Below are 14,690 nucleotides of genomic sequence, written 5' to 3'. Positions count from 1 at the left end.
CCCGAGGATCCGGAGGACGGACCCGGGTAGCCCAGTGCCAGAGAGGGCACCGAGTGGGGAGAGTGCCAGAGGGCCTTCCCCAGGTAGTTAGGTTAGGGCAAGGAGCAGGTAAGCTCGGAGGCAACTGCAGTGGTGGAGGTGTGCAGGTGGGTAGACCCACTGGGAGAGGTACACGCCACAGCCCAGAAATTGTGCGAGGGCACCGGGAGATGAATCGGGGGAGTGAGACCCCAAATTGAAAAGCACCACAGTTTGGCCAATGGGAATTGGTTTTTAGAACCCATAGTGTAAGAGGGCCAATGGTTTGGCCGGAGAAAGACCCCGGGTAGTGTAAAGTTGTTAAAGTCATTTAGGAGATAGTTAGGATTGATGAACCTGTCGCACCATACGCAGCCACTTACCTGTGGTGATGATGATGACTCCACACCTGTGTTTTCTTTGTTTGTTGCAGGAAATGAGATTGCTGTGTGGATTTGTGAGACGCATCACGACGTGGATGAGACATTGGGGTGATTCCATCTCTCCCTCCCTAGGAGGGACTGATGATGAATTGGTAATGGCAAATTTTGATGTGCAGTTGGAGATGGCAAATTTTGATGAGAGTTGAAAATGGCAAATTTGATTGGTTAGGAGGGAGAGAAGACGAATTTGGTTTATGGGAGGAACGGGGAAGACAGTAGGGATGTTTGTTGATTTGTAAAGTAGATGTTTATGGGTAGTGTTGTGTTGTGTGGATACAGTAAGGGGTAAGGGAGGGGCCATGTAGGTTACCTGGTGGGGGGGGGGGCGTACGATAGGAACGTACCTGTCTCACCTGGTTCCCATGTGCCCCCAGTGTGCATTACCTTATATTGCGTGCACTTTTGCGCCCTTACCACCTTACTCACTTGTTTCTTCTTTTGTCTCCCACCTCCGAGGATCTGGCTTTGGGGTAGAGAGAGAGGAGAGAGAGGCGCTGGCTGCGCAGTTGTGGGCCTGCACTTTCGCTGTTTGCTGCCGGGATCGATACACCATATGGACCGCAATGTTTGTGGCCACCCACAATGGACCGCAGTTCGTTTGCGGCCAAGCACCACCCGGGGATGGACCTATGGGTCAACGTGGCACCTATGCCATAAAGGTGAACCACTGTTAATTAACACCACTGAAGGCCACACGAAGAGCAAGAGGCACCTGCAGGGTTAGGGGTTGTCGAATTTATTTTTATTCCAATGAACAATGGTGACTGCACCGGATGGTGCTGACTGTGTGGTGGGGTGGTGCTTTTGATGCTGGGAAAGGGTGCTCTGCACGTTATTAAAGGCCGTCGGCCACAGAGCACTCGTGGGTTGGTGTATCGATGCTGGCAAGCGCGCTCTCTCTCTATGCATAACATCTGCATGTGTTCCTCCAAAAACAGGTCCTGGATCGTAGTGTAAATAGCAGCGTAGTCTTGTAAATAATGCTCCCTACCGGCTGTATGTTTAGTTTGAGGATTCTTTCCGGATTCGGTTATCCTGTGGGTGTGTTTCTGTGAGGAGAAGGGTGCAACGTCGCAGGGGGACATATTTACTCATTTGTGAATATCTGTAAAACTGTCGCACTCAGGGTAGAGTTAATAGTAGAGGGAACTACATTGCGTGCCACACTAAAGTAGGTAAAAATTTATCGGGTCGGGACGCCCCGAGGGTAGAGAAGGGTGCAATGTTGCGAATATGGAATTTGGCCTCCATATCCGCTTGTAAATATTCCCCTATTTTCTCCAATACTCCCCAACTTTCCCCAATCCCCCATTCCCTAGTCCCATTGCATGTAAACAACAATCAGTAGAGCCGACCTTCCCCTTATTCCCCCATTAAATGTCGTGCCCAGGTCCACCGCACCACACGTAGACAACTTTCGGACATCTTCCTAGTTATTCTTAATCTATGTCAGTTAAGGCCTCGTTTCCATTAATTATGACTCTTCGTTGCACCAGAATGTGATTATATGGCATCAGTAGTGAGTTTAGGACCTTTCCCATACCTCCTCCCATCTTCTTCCCCAAACAACAACAATAACAACAACTACAACAACAATTACAACTACAACTACGACTACAACAACAGAGGGGCGGGGAGTGTGCGTCCTCACACCGGCTCGGTTACCCGCCATGACCATGCGCTCCACGGCGTTACCCCGAAGGGGCTGGCTGTCAGCTCCTCGTCAGGGGCGGAGCCAGTAACCCCCCCACGCACCCAATGAGAAGCAACGTGCCGATTCCATCTGGGGCGGCGCTAACGAGCCGAGGGCGTGTCACTCCCCGCCGGATATACGCGGCCCCGCGCCGGATGTGACGTAAGATGCGCCTCAGCTTGGAGAGAGAAGCCACCGCCACCCCCAGCGCGACGATACCTCCCCGCATCTTTGGACCGGACCGGACTGTACCCTGCCCCGAGCCCAGGAGGACCTGGAGCCATCGATACCCGCTTTCCTGTCATCAACCCCCGTGTGAGTCAGCCGTTGTCCCGTTTGTCTGTCGTCTGTCCGGGGTTAATATAAGAGTGTGTCTAAGTGCCTGTCTTTCTGTGATTATACCTCTAGCCCCTGTAATCTGACCTTTCCGTACGAATATAATCTCCTCCGGAGGTCTTGAGAAGTGAAACATTGGTGTCGTATTGTGTTATTGTAATCCAGCCGGGTGTCTTCTTTTTCTTATTGAGCCAGCATCGCGCGACTAGTCAACGTTCGGGCACAATCGGGTAACTTGTGCAGACGTGGTCATACCATAAAACCGCTCGGTAAATAACATCCAAGCCACGTCTGTAACAATATATATATATATATATATATATATATATATATATATATATATATATATATATATATATATATATATATATATATATATATATATATATATATATATATAATAATAATTCATTTATTTTGTATAGCGCTTTTCCAGAAGCCCAAAGGCGCTTTGACAGAGTGGCAAACATAATGCATAACAATACATGAAAACAACAATTGCAAAAAGACAAGAATCAATAGGGAAATATTTAAAGCAAAAGGAGGGAGAAGGAGAAGAGATAGTCAGGGGTTAAATGCTGTGGGTTGAATGTTGAATGCAGTGTTGAACAGGTGGGTCTTTAGTGATGTTTTGAATGTGGTGAGTGAGGAGGAGTCTCTGATGGTGTGAGGTAGTGAGTTCCAGAGGGTGGGAGCAGCGATGGAGAAGGCTCTGTCCCCCCAGGATCTGAATTTGGTCCGGATGGAGGGGGTCAGGAGGTTGGTACCAGCAGAGCGGAGGTTGCGGGTGGGAGTGTGTCTGGAGAGGAGGTCAGCCAGGTAGGATGGGGCCAGGTTATGGAGGGCTTTGTATGTCAAGAGGAGGATTTTGTACTGGATTCTCTGGGGGATGGGGAGCCAGTGAAGCTTGTAAAGGACGGGGGTGATGTGGTCACGGGTCCGGGAATGGGTGAGTAGACGGGCAGCGGAGTTCTGAATGTATTGGAGTTTATTGGTGATTTTTGAGGGTGAACCATAGAGGAGGCTATTGCAGTAGTCCAGACGGGAGGTGATGAAGGCGTGGATGAGGGTTTCTGCAGCCGTGGAGGAGAGGGATGAGCGGAGACGGGCAATGTTTTTCAGGTGAAAGAAGGCTGACTTTGTGATCTGTTTAGTGTATTTGTCGAAGGAAAGGGTTTGGTCAAAGATGACGCCAAGATTCCGGATGTGAGGGGAGGTGGATACTGGGATACCGTCGATGTTGAGGGCAAAGTTATGGGTGGATTTTGTGAGCGTTTTTGGGCCAATGATGATTATTTCAGATTTATCACAGTTAAGCTTGAGGAAGTTGATTTGAAGCCAGGATTTTATTTCAGTGATGCAGTTTGTCAGGATAGAGTGGGTGTCGGTGGAGACGGACTTGGTGGAGATGAAAAGCTGGATGTCATCGGCGAAGCAGTGGAATTGGAGACCATGACGGCGGATTAAGTGACCGAGCGGGGACAGGTAAAGGATGAAGAGGAGGGGGCCAAGAACTGAACCTTGGGGGACACCTTGGGGGAGGGGAGCAGTGGGGGATTTGCAGTTATTGATGGAGATGAACTGGCATCTGTCAGAGAGGTATGATTTAATCCAAGAGAGGGCAGTGCCGGTAACGTTAAAGGTGGATTCAAGTCGGGTGAGGAGGATAGTGTGATCGATGGTGTCAAAGGCAGCGCTGAGGTCGAGGAGGACGAGAATGTTGAGGTTGCCAGCGTCAGAGGAGAGGAGAAGGTCGTTGGTGATTTTGAGGAGAGCAGTTTCAGTACTGTGGTTGGAGCGGAATCCGGATTGGAATGTTTCATGCAGTTTATTGGCAGAGAGGTGATGTTTGAGTTGAGTGGCTACAGCGCGTTCCAAAACTTTTGACAGAAAGGGTAGGTTGGAGATGGGTCTGAAGTTGTTTAGGGTGTCAGGGTTTAGACCAGGTTTTTTTAGAATGGGGGTAACAGCAGCAATTTTGAGGGAAGGTGGGACGATGCCTGTAGACAGGGAGGAGTTTATTGTTGCAATGATAAGTGGAGAGAGAGCAGGGAGGGAGGCTTTGACAAAGCTGGAGGGGATGGGGTCAAGAGTGCAGGTGGCAGTTTTCATTCCTATGAGGAGTTCAGAGAGGTCAGTAGGGGAGATTGGGGAGAACCGAGGCAGGGGATGGCATATACACATACAGTGGGGAGAACAAGTATTTGATACACTGCCGATTTTGCAGGTTTTCCCACTTACAAAGCACGTAAAGGTCTGTAATTTTTATCATAGGTACACTTCAACTGTGGAAGACGGAATCTAAAACAAAAATCCTGAAAATCACATTGTATGATTTTTAAGTAATTAATTTGCATTTTATTGCATGAAATAAGTATTTGATCACCTACCAACCAGTAAGAATTCCGGCTCTCACAGACCTGTTAGTTTTTTCTTTAAGAAGCCCTCCCATTCTCCACTCATTACCTGTATTAACTGCACCTGTTTGAACTCGTTATCTGCATAAAAGACGTCTCCAGACCGTCTCCGACCACAAAGACCGACCGCAAAGCCGTCTCCAGACCTGTCCACACTCAATCAGACTCCAACCTCTCCACAATGGGCAAGACCAGAGAGCTGTCTAAGGACATCAGGGACAAATTTGTAGACTTGCACAAGGCTGGGATGGGCTACAGGACAATAGGCAAGCAGCTTGGTGAGAAGGCAACAACTGTTGGCGCAATTATTAGAAAATGGAAGAAGTTCAAGATGACAGTCAATCTCCCTCGGTCTGGGGCTCCATGCAAGATCTCACCTCGTGGAGCCTCAGTGATCATGAGAAAGGTGAGGGATCAGCCCAGAACTACACGGCAGGACCTGGTCAATGACCTGAAGAGAGCTGGGACCACAGTATCAAAGAAAACCATAAGTAACACACTACGCCGTCATGGATTAAAATCCTGCAGCGCACGCAAGGTCCCTCTGCTCAAGCCAGCGCATGTCCAGGCCCGTCTGAAGTTTGCCAATGACCATCTGGATGATCCAGAGGAGGAATGGGAGAAGGTCATGTGGTCTGATGAAACCAAAATAGAGCTTTTTGGTTTAAACTCCACTCGCCGTGTTTGGAGGAAGAAGAAGGACGAGTACAACCCCAAGAACACCATCCCAACCGTGAAGCATGGAGGTGGAAACATCATTCTTTGGGGATGCTTTTCTGCAAAGGGGACAGGACGACTGCACCGTATTGAGGGGAGGATGGATGGGGCCATGTATCGCGAGATCTTGGCCAACAATCTCCTTCCCTCAATAAGAGCATTTAAGATGGGGCGTGGCTGGGTCTTCCAGCATGACAACGACCCGAAACACACAGCCAGGGCAACTAAGGAGTGGCTCCGTACGAAGCATCTCAAGGTCCTGGAGTGGCCTAGCCAGTCTCCAGACCTGAACCCAATAGAAAATCTTTGGAGGGAGCTGAAAGTCTGTGTTGCGCAGCGACAGCCCCGAAACCTGAAGGATCTGGTGAAGATCTGTATGGAGGAGTGGGCCAAAATCCCTGCTGCAGTGTGTGCAAACCTGGTTAAGAACTACAGGAAACGTCTGATCTCTGTAATTGCAAACAAAGGTTTCTGTACCAAATATTAAGTTCTGTTTTTCTGATGTATCAAATACTTATTTCATGCAATAAAATGCAAATTAATTACTTAAAAATCATACAATGTGATTTTCAGGATTTTTGTTTTAGATTCCGTCTTCCACAGTTGAAGTGTACCTATGATAAAAATTACAGACCTTGTCGTGCTTTGTAAGTGGGAAAACCTGCAAAATCGGCAGTGTATCAAATACTTGTTCTCCCCACTGTACATACATACATACATACATATATATATACATACATACATATATACATATATATACATATTAGCTTGGCTCTGCTCACTGCACTCGCCTCAACATGCGTCGTTACAAAGGAACGGGCTTGTTTTAGCTGAGGATAATTAAGGTACCTGAGTTGCTGTGTTGTCATGATTTACACCAATCATAATACAAACAATTATTTTGCACAAATTTATTTGTAGTGTTTGTGATATTACATTTTTATAAGCAATTTAGGTTGAAGATTTGGGTTGAAAAAATATGTAAATTAAAAAAAGAGCCCCTCAGCACATACATACGGGAGGGGTAGGTGCAGACTGGAAGTTTGGGAAGATTACACCTCACCACCAAGTAATTAAAAACACCTCACCACCAAGTAATTCAAAACACCTCACCACCACGTAATTCAAAACACCTCACCACCACGTAATTAAAAACACCTCACCACCACGTAATTCAAAACACCTCACCACCACGTAATTAAATACACCTCACCACCACATAATTCAAAACACCTCACCACCACGTAATTCAAAACACCTCACCACCACGTAATTCAAAACACCTCACCACCAAGTAATTCAAAACACCTCACCACCAAGTAATTCAAAACACCTCACCACCAAGTAATTCAAAACACCTCACCACCAAGTAATTCAAAACACCTCACCACCAAGTAATTCAAAACACCTCACCACCAAGTAATTCAAAACACCTCACCACCAAGTAATTCAAAACACCTCACCACCAAGTAATTCAAAACACCTCACCCCCACGTAATTTAAAACATCTCACCACCACGTAACTCAAAACACCTTACCACCACGTAATTCAAAACACCTCACACCCACATAATTTAAAACACCTCACCCCCACGTAAAACACCTCACCACCACATAATTCAAAACACCTCACCACCACATAATTTAAAACATCTCACCACCACCTAATTCAAAACACCTCACAACCATGTAATTCAAACACCTTTCCACCATGTAATCACCACGTAATTTTAAAAACCTCACCACCAAGTAATTCAAAACACCTCATCACCAACTAATCCCAAACACCTCACCTCACCATCACATAATTAAAAACACCTCACCGCCAAGTAATTCAAAACACCTCACCATCACATAATTCAAAACACCTCACAATCACATAATTCAAAACACCTCACAATCACATAATTCAAAACACCTCACCATCACATAATGCAAAGCACCTCACCACTACGTGATTCAAAAACACCTAACCACCACATAATTTAAAATACCTCACCCCCACCTGATTCAAAACCACCACCACGTTATTAAAAACACTTCACAACCACGGAAACAAAAGTTTCAGGGAGTAGTTCATTGACAACAGACACTGCCCAGATGTGTAGATATATAGATAAATGAATGTACCTAAGTTGCTGTTTTGTCATGGTTTACACCAATCATAATTCAAAAATCACAATGCACAAATGCATTTGTAATATATGTGATATTACATTTTATAAACAATTGAAGTTGAAAACTTAAGGTGAAAAACAAAAAAAAACCTTGGCAATTTTTTCAAAAAAAAATACACTTAGGACACACCGATGGGAGAGATAGGTGCATACCAGAAGATTGATAGGATTTCACAAAAGTTTGAAGGAGTAGTTCAGTGACAACACAGGACAACACAGACACTGAACAGATATATATATATATATATATATATATATATATATATATATATATATATATATATATATATACATACATACACATATACATACATATAATGCATATTGAATTGCATAAATGAGGGGGATCGCACGACAAGTGGTGTCAGGAGAGTGGGATTCGAACCTAGCGGTCACTCTTGTGTGGAACATGATGGTGTGAGAATGATTTCCCACAGATGCTCTGTTGTGATTTGTGGACTCTTGGCTTGGGAAGAGAGCCATGGGATTGTTGAATCGGGAAGTTGTAACGACCCAAGCATATGGGCCATACTCGGCTGGCATGTGTATGGAGAAGCAACCTTCTTTGGTGAGATTAGTGAATTCTGAAAAATATTTGGCATGTGCAATCTGAGGGTTAGATGTAAATTTAAGGGTGGATTTTGGTGATGCCATGGTGGACACTGCACAGTGGCACAATTATTGATCCAGGTGTGTTAGACCAGACTGTTGGAGGCTGGAAAAAAATGATAGGTTAGCAGGACACAGCCTTCAACTGGTTTCGGGGGTGACTGCACCAATATTTGGGACGCTGGGGGGGTGGATATAGTTGGGTAGTCTGGGGGGTCAACGTGGCACTGTGCGTGTCCGAGGTGTGTGGACCATGTCTTCTGGAGGAGTCTCCTGGTGGAGCATGGCTGTCTGCTAGACCTTGGCATGGTCAAGTGTGGGTGGGCACTGGGGGCTGCAGTTGTGCGGACTGGAGGATGTGGGCGGTGCAGGGGACGTGAGGTGGATGCCACGCACTGCGACCGCTGCCCCCAGGGCCGAGGTTTTTGGGGAGTGGTAGTGTTGGCAGCAGGTGCTCACCACATTGGCCAGCTGGGGCTAGTGCAGCCGTGTTCCTCGCAGGGGGGGGGCGAAGGATGGATGGTGGGTCGCACCCTTATGGACACTCATGGGCCATGTTGACGTTTCGGCTGCTCAGCTTGTCCCAATGGCCCTTGCACGGTGGAGGTGTAGAGCTGTCGTGGCCACGTGTAGTTATGTAATACAGATCATTGTTGGGGGCGGATCCACATACTTGCCAGCACAGTAGGGACAAAAGGAAATTTGGTGGAATTTGATTGGTCCAATGGGGTAAAAATTTTGGGATTTTGTAGGGTGGATGGCACTTTGGACCGACCAACCTGAAACTACCTACACTTGAGGTAAGTGCTTTGAGGTGTACAGTCCCAGACTTCAGGATTTGCTTTTTAAATTGGGACATGTAATTGGGAGAAGGGGGCGGTTGAGAGTGATGGCATGGCCGGTGAGGGGATGGAATGTGTGCCACACAGTGTCTTGTGGGTGGCGTTTGTTTGTGTGTCGAGGTTATGTGTTTTTATGTGGTCGTGGAGAATGAAAATGAACTGTGAATGAGTGATTATTGTGTTTTGGAAGTGGAGTTAAAATGTGATTTAAATGAATATGGGATTTCACATGATGGATGCAGGCCATGGCAGAATCTTTTTGGGACCATCTTTTCACGAAACTATGTGGTGGAGAAATGAATGGCAGTGGGGGAAGAAATGTTTTTGTGGATTTTGTGGGTGGGGAAGGTGTGTGTGTCCGCAGGTACGGATCAAGCTTTGGAGGAGCGATGACTGCAGCTCCCCTCTGCAGTGATTACCCCTGGCAACCAGTAGTGTCTGGAAATTGGAGCCCGTCGGTGGTGGGGTCTGTTTGGGCACCCTGGGGTGAGACTCCCGGCGACCGGTGAGGCTGCAAGGAAGCCTGAGATGACGGAGCCTGGTGTGTGGAGACCCCCACCGGCGGGATGACAGCGTAAGGAGCTGTTTGGCTGTCACGGGGCCAAGAGGTAAAAGGGGGGGGGGGGGGGAGGGGCGAAGAAGTTGTAAGTCGGGCGACTTGTTTTTGGGACTGCGGGCACCACAGCCTGAAGCGCCCCCACCATCTTACTTGTGCGGTACCTCCCCGCTGCCTAGTAGAGAAACGCACACACGTGTATGACATCTATGCTGTGGTCCTGCAGGGGGGGGGGGGGGGGTGAAATATGTTTTTGCAATGATTTTTGTGTCTTGATGATTTTTGGAATGTGTATGAGTGGTTATGGGTTTGTGTTGAATGAATGTGGGCGAAATCCGAGCCATGTCACTCACCTGTAACACCAGGACAGGGCCCGCTGAAATTTGGGGTGCATTGGGATGGCCCCGCAGGTAACGTTGAGTCTTGTGGCATCCACCAGGGGACGCGGTCTGCAGGAAGGGGTTGTACAAATGTTTATTGAAATTTCTGCAAGTTTTTTGGTTAAGGTTTGTGGTTAAGTTAGGTTTTTGAGTGTTTCTCATTTCCTTCCTCCGCAGGAACGACCAATAATAATTTTGTACATCTTACGATAATTCACCAAATGTCTGTCTGTCTGTCCGTTCCCAAGTCCCGCAAAAACGGCTGAACCGATCGCAACGACATTTTGGGTGGGTAATCATGGGACCCCCTTGAGTAAAATAGGCTATATTGTTTTTCCAATTTTTCCAATTTTTCCAAACACGATGGAATAATATTTACCGATATGAAGAGTGATGTGGCTTTTATTGAAATTCTACAAATACTGTTTAGATTTTGATGATTTGCATGTGATATGATTTAACAGATGCTTATATGAATAGTTTAAAATAAAAAAGCCTTCAATTTCTGATATTTTGCCTTTTCATTTGGGCCTCCCAATAGAAACCCCGCCCCTATGGCGGGTACCGTTGCTAGTATTTGAAATGCATGGTTGTTTAAGGGGGTAGCATGTTAAAGAGCATAGGTAGGTAGCTTCGGCTCACTTCCCACTCACGAGCAGGTGCTATGGTTCCAGGTGGGGGGCTGTGTTATGAATTTTGTGGTACAGTGATATAGAGATCAGGTAGATCTGTCGGTGTCATGCTCTGACTGTTGTGAAGAAGAAGAACCATCGGGATGTACATAAGTAGAGGACCTGTCGAGCCCGGATGTCTGATTAAGTTTGTATATTTGTGGTCATACAAGGCTGGCCTTGTGTTAACTAGGAGGGATTATGTTAATTCCCCTGTTTTCGAGAGACCTGTGATTCATCATTCATCCCGTAGAGCAGGAAAGGCCCATTAGCACACACATACTAATTAATTCCCCCTCCCCCCCCCCCCCCCCCCCCCACAATAAAACTCACCAGAAGTGCAGGCAGGAAGCGCCACGCATTGCGCCAACATGGTGATAAAACATTGTTCAGGCCGGCTGAGGCCAGGCCCACCTCGCGATGGGTTGGTCGAGTGGTTGATGGGGAGACCACACTATTGGGCCAGGTGTCGACCAACGGGAAGGCCAGGGTAAGGAGGGACAAGAATCTGGCCACTGATCGGTGGAAGAAAAGCCGAGGGGGAAGCAGAACGCCGATTGGCCAGGTACCACTGATGACACCAGGGGCACACTGATTGGTTGAGAGGACAGCTGACGTCACGAGATGGCCAATAAGAGAACTGGCTGGCCGGCATTTTCTTCTTCTCATTTTGGATCCCTTTGTGGTCGGACCTTGTTCCTTGCTGCCCTCGTGATTCCTCTACCTCAACCTCTTGCCCCTCTCGTTCACCACTTCCCTCGACTCTTGCTGACGGTGTTCCTTTGACGAGGGAAGAGCGGGGTCTCATCAAAGCAGCTGGGAGACGAGCTGCACACCTGCCGCCTGAGAAGGACGGTGGGGCCTGGATAGCGTGTACGCGTGCCAAGGACGTGCGGTCGTTCCTGCCAACAGCCTGGAACGGCGCCATTCCCGAGGAGAAAGCCATCCACCTCCGCTGGTTGAGCTAAGTCCACACACACACGCACGGCCTTTATTTTCATATATTCTCCCTTGTGTGTTTTATACGTCTGGTGTGGGAGCGCTGCATTTTATAACATTTATTTGAGCGTCGCGTTTTCATTGTTCTCGGGTTCCGTTTAATAAACCTGTTTATTTTTGTATATTCTAAATCCGTTTTTCGTGCGAGTTTATTTCCTGCAGGATCGGAGCTGCCACGCCGGACCGACAGGTAAAAGCTTCCGGCTTCTTCTTCTTCTCTCTTCTTTACGCGCGTAGACATAAAATCCGTATTTGAACCGAACGCCTCAAAGTAACGCTCTATTGCTATCCGTGATTCCCCTGTATTCACCGAGGGGCATCACATGACAATATATAAATAAATAAATAAATAATTAATTAATTAATTAATAATTATATATATATACACACACTCAGAGGCAAAAGTTATTGTGACATGGAATTTTTTCATTGGTAATCTTGTGAATGAATTTTTGGATTTGAACCAGAGAAATAGCGTGTTAAAATGGTCGAAGAAACGCAACCAAGCAGTTGTTGTTCAAATTGCACGAAATTTGCAAGAAGCATGACATATTCGAGAAAAATGGCCAGCAATGTTCACTTTAAAGGCCAGACAACCAGACACTTATCATTTCCACTCAAAGCAGTCTTAGTCAGTGCAGAAGTCAGAAAAACACCTCTACTCATCGTTCTGGAACAAGTTCGACATGCCACGCCTCGGGGAAAATGACAGATGGAGAGCTATAGGTATGCTTCAGTCTGGTACCTCGCAGCGTGACGTTGCTCGTCGATTCAACGTCCATAGAAACACCATTTGGCACTTATGGCGACGTTTTCAGCAAAACAATGAAGTTATAGACCGTCCCCGTAGTGGCCGCCCACCAGTAACGACCCCACGTCAAGACCGATGGATTCGAACCACGCACCTCCGACACAGGTTCCAGCCAGCAACCCTTACAGCCCGAACCATACCTGGCAACAGAGGTGTATCTGCGAGAACAGTTCGACGACGTCTACGCATCTACGGCATCCGTGAAAGACGCCCAGCCCGACGGCCAATTCTGACGCCAGAACATCGACGTCAATGTCTCCAGTGGAGCAGACAACACTTGCGATGGGGAGCACGTGAGTGGAGAAGAGTTCTCTTCACCGATGAGTCACGTTTCCTTCTTCACCGAGCTGACGGCAGGACACGTGTCTACAGGCGCACAGGTGACCGTTACATCAGGCCAAGTGTTCTGGAAGGGGATCGTTTTGGAGGTGGGGGCGTTATGATCTGGGGTGGAATAACAGCTGCAGCAAGGATGCCAATGATTGTGATTGAGGGGAACTTGAATGCTGTGAGGTACCAAGACGAAATTTTGCAAATGGCCGCTTTACCGTTTTTGCAACAGAACGGCCCTGGAGTGACATTTCAACACGATAACGCCAGACCACAAGCTCGAGTTGTACAGCAGTATCTTAATCAGAACAAGTACAAAAAGTTTTAATTAAAACAAAAGCCGCGTCGATGTTACACAATGCCGAGATGCAGCTATGCCTATAACGTCGATGTTATAGGCACAGGACATTCCTATTGATTCGATTACTTGATGTTATTTTTGTGCAAAGTGCAAATATATCTCGGCAATTTCCCGTGTGTGGCGACGAATTTTTAATATATCTCGGCATTTTCCCGTCTGTTATTTCAGGCGGTGTATGACTGACCATGCCGCGATTTAAAAAATATATATCTCGGCAATTTCCCGTATGTGGCGACACGTGAACGAAGCTATGCTCCTCTCTCCACATTATTGTGACGACGTATAAATTAAATATTTCATCGTGACGATTGTCATCAAAAGGACGAATTTTTAATATATCTCGGCATTTTCCCGTCTGTTATTTCGGGCGGTGTATGACTGACCATGCCGCAATTTAAAAAAAAAAAATCTCAATGGACTTGAAGTTACAGGCCTTTGAGAATTCATTTCGTTCTATAAAGGGCACCTTTCATCGGATTTTCTTCCGGTTTTTTTTCAACCGAGTCTAAAACTATGTTAGCGACTGTGAAAAATGAAATGATATATCGAATTTGATTTGAAATAAAACTGTGTGAGAGAGGAAGACACCACGGGTCTACAAAACAGGCCTCAAAGCTATGCGAGTTAATAAAATGGTGGATATTTGTTTATATGAAGCCTCTCCCACAATGGGTGGAGCTATGGTTCCCAGAATGGGTGGAGCTTTGAGGTTTTGTCTTCTCTGCAAGAAAAGAAGAAGAAGAACAAGAACAACAGCAGAGGGCACTCTATGACCAGCGTCTTGCGACTCGGCTAACAATGTTAATGTGTTACCCTGGCCCGCAAGATCCCCTGATTTGTAACCCATAGAACACGTCTGGGATGAAATGGAGCGACGTTTACGTCATCCGAATCCTCCAACAACGCTGCAGGGACTCTGCCAAATCCTTCCTCGGATATGGAATGATCTTCCCCAGTACAGGACTTTCATCGACGTTTACTGGCCTCAATGAGGCAAAGGTGCCAGGCCTGCATCAATGCACAAGGTGGACACACTCGCTACTGACCGTGTCAACTTGCTTGTGAACCCCCTCTTGTGTTGTAGCTCATTTGCATATGCCAGGTGCACTGTTCTTATGGACTGTTGATCGTTACCACACCTTGAAACATTTGTCTTTCCATGTAATAACATTTCATTCGCGGCAGTAAAAGTTTAACACTGATTATGTTTGTTGTTTGTGTGTCACAATAACTTTTGCCTTTGAATATATATATATATATATATATATATATATATATATATATATATATATATATATATATATATATATATATATATATATATATATAT

At 46.4% G+C, this 14,690-nt stretch overlaps 1 protein-coding gene across 10 annotated transcripts in view; it reads right to left on the bottom strand.

Moving 5' to 3' along the window:
• LOC137434585 (poly(rC)-binding protein 3) overlaps positions 1 to 14,690 on the bottom strand; it is a 226,208-nt gene that overhangs the window by 101,313 nt on the left and 110,205 nt on the right. For 4 of the 10 annotated variants that reach the window (XM_068127760.1, XM_068127762.1, XM_068127761.2 and 1 more), the window contains one exon: positions 10,162 to 10,257. The exons of 5 other annotated variants lie outside the window; for them this stretch is intronic. In XM_068127760.1, the coding sequence (XP_067983861.1) occupies positions 10,162 to 10,257 (96 nt within the window). Of the gene's footprint in view, positions 1 to 10,161; positions 10,258 to 11,192; positions 11,824 to 14,690 lie in introns of those variants that run through there. One more of the 10 variants, XM_068127766.2, reaches the window with a different exon arrangement.

This window comes from Myxine glutinosa, chromosome 10 (assembly GCF_964187855.1).
Source record: "Myxine glutinosa chromosome 10, kmMyxGlut1.1, whole genome shotgun sequence".
Taxonomy (NCBI): Eukaryota; Metazoa; Chordata; class Myxini; order Myxiniformes; family Myxinidae; genus Myxine; species Myxine glutinosa.
The sequence above is the reverse complement of the archived record's forward strand: the minus strand, read 5'-3'. Positions and strand labels throughout refer to the sequence as shown.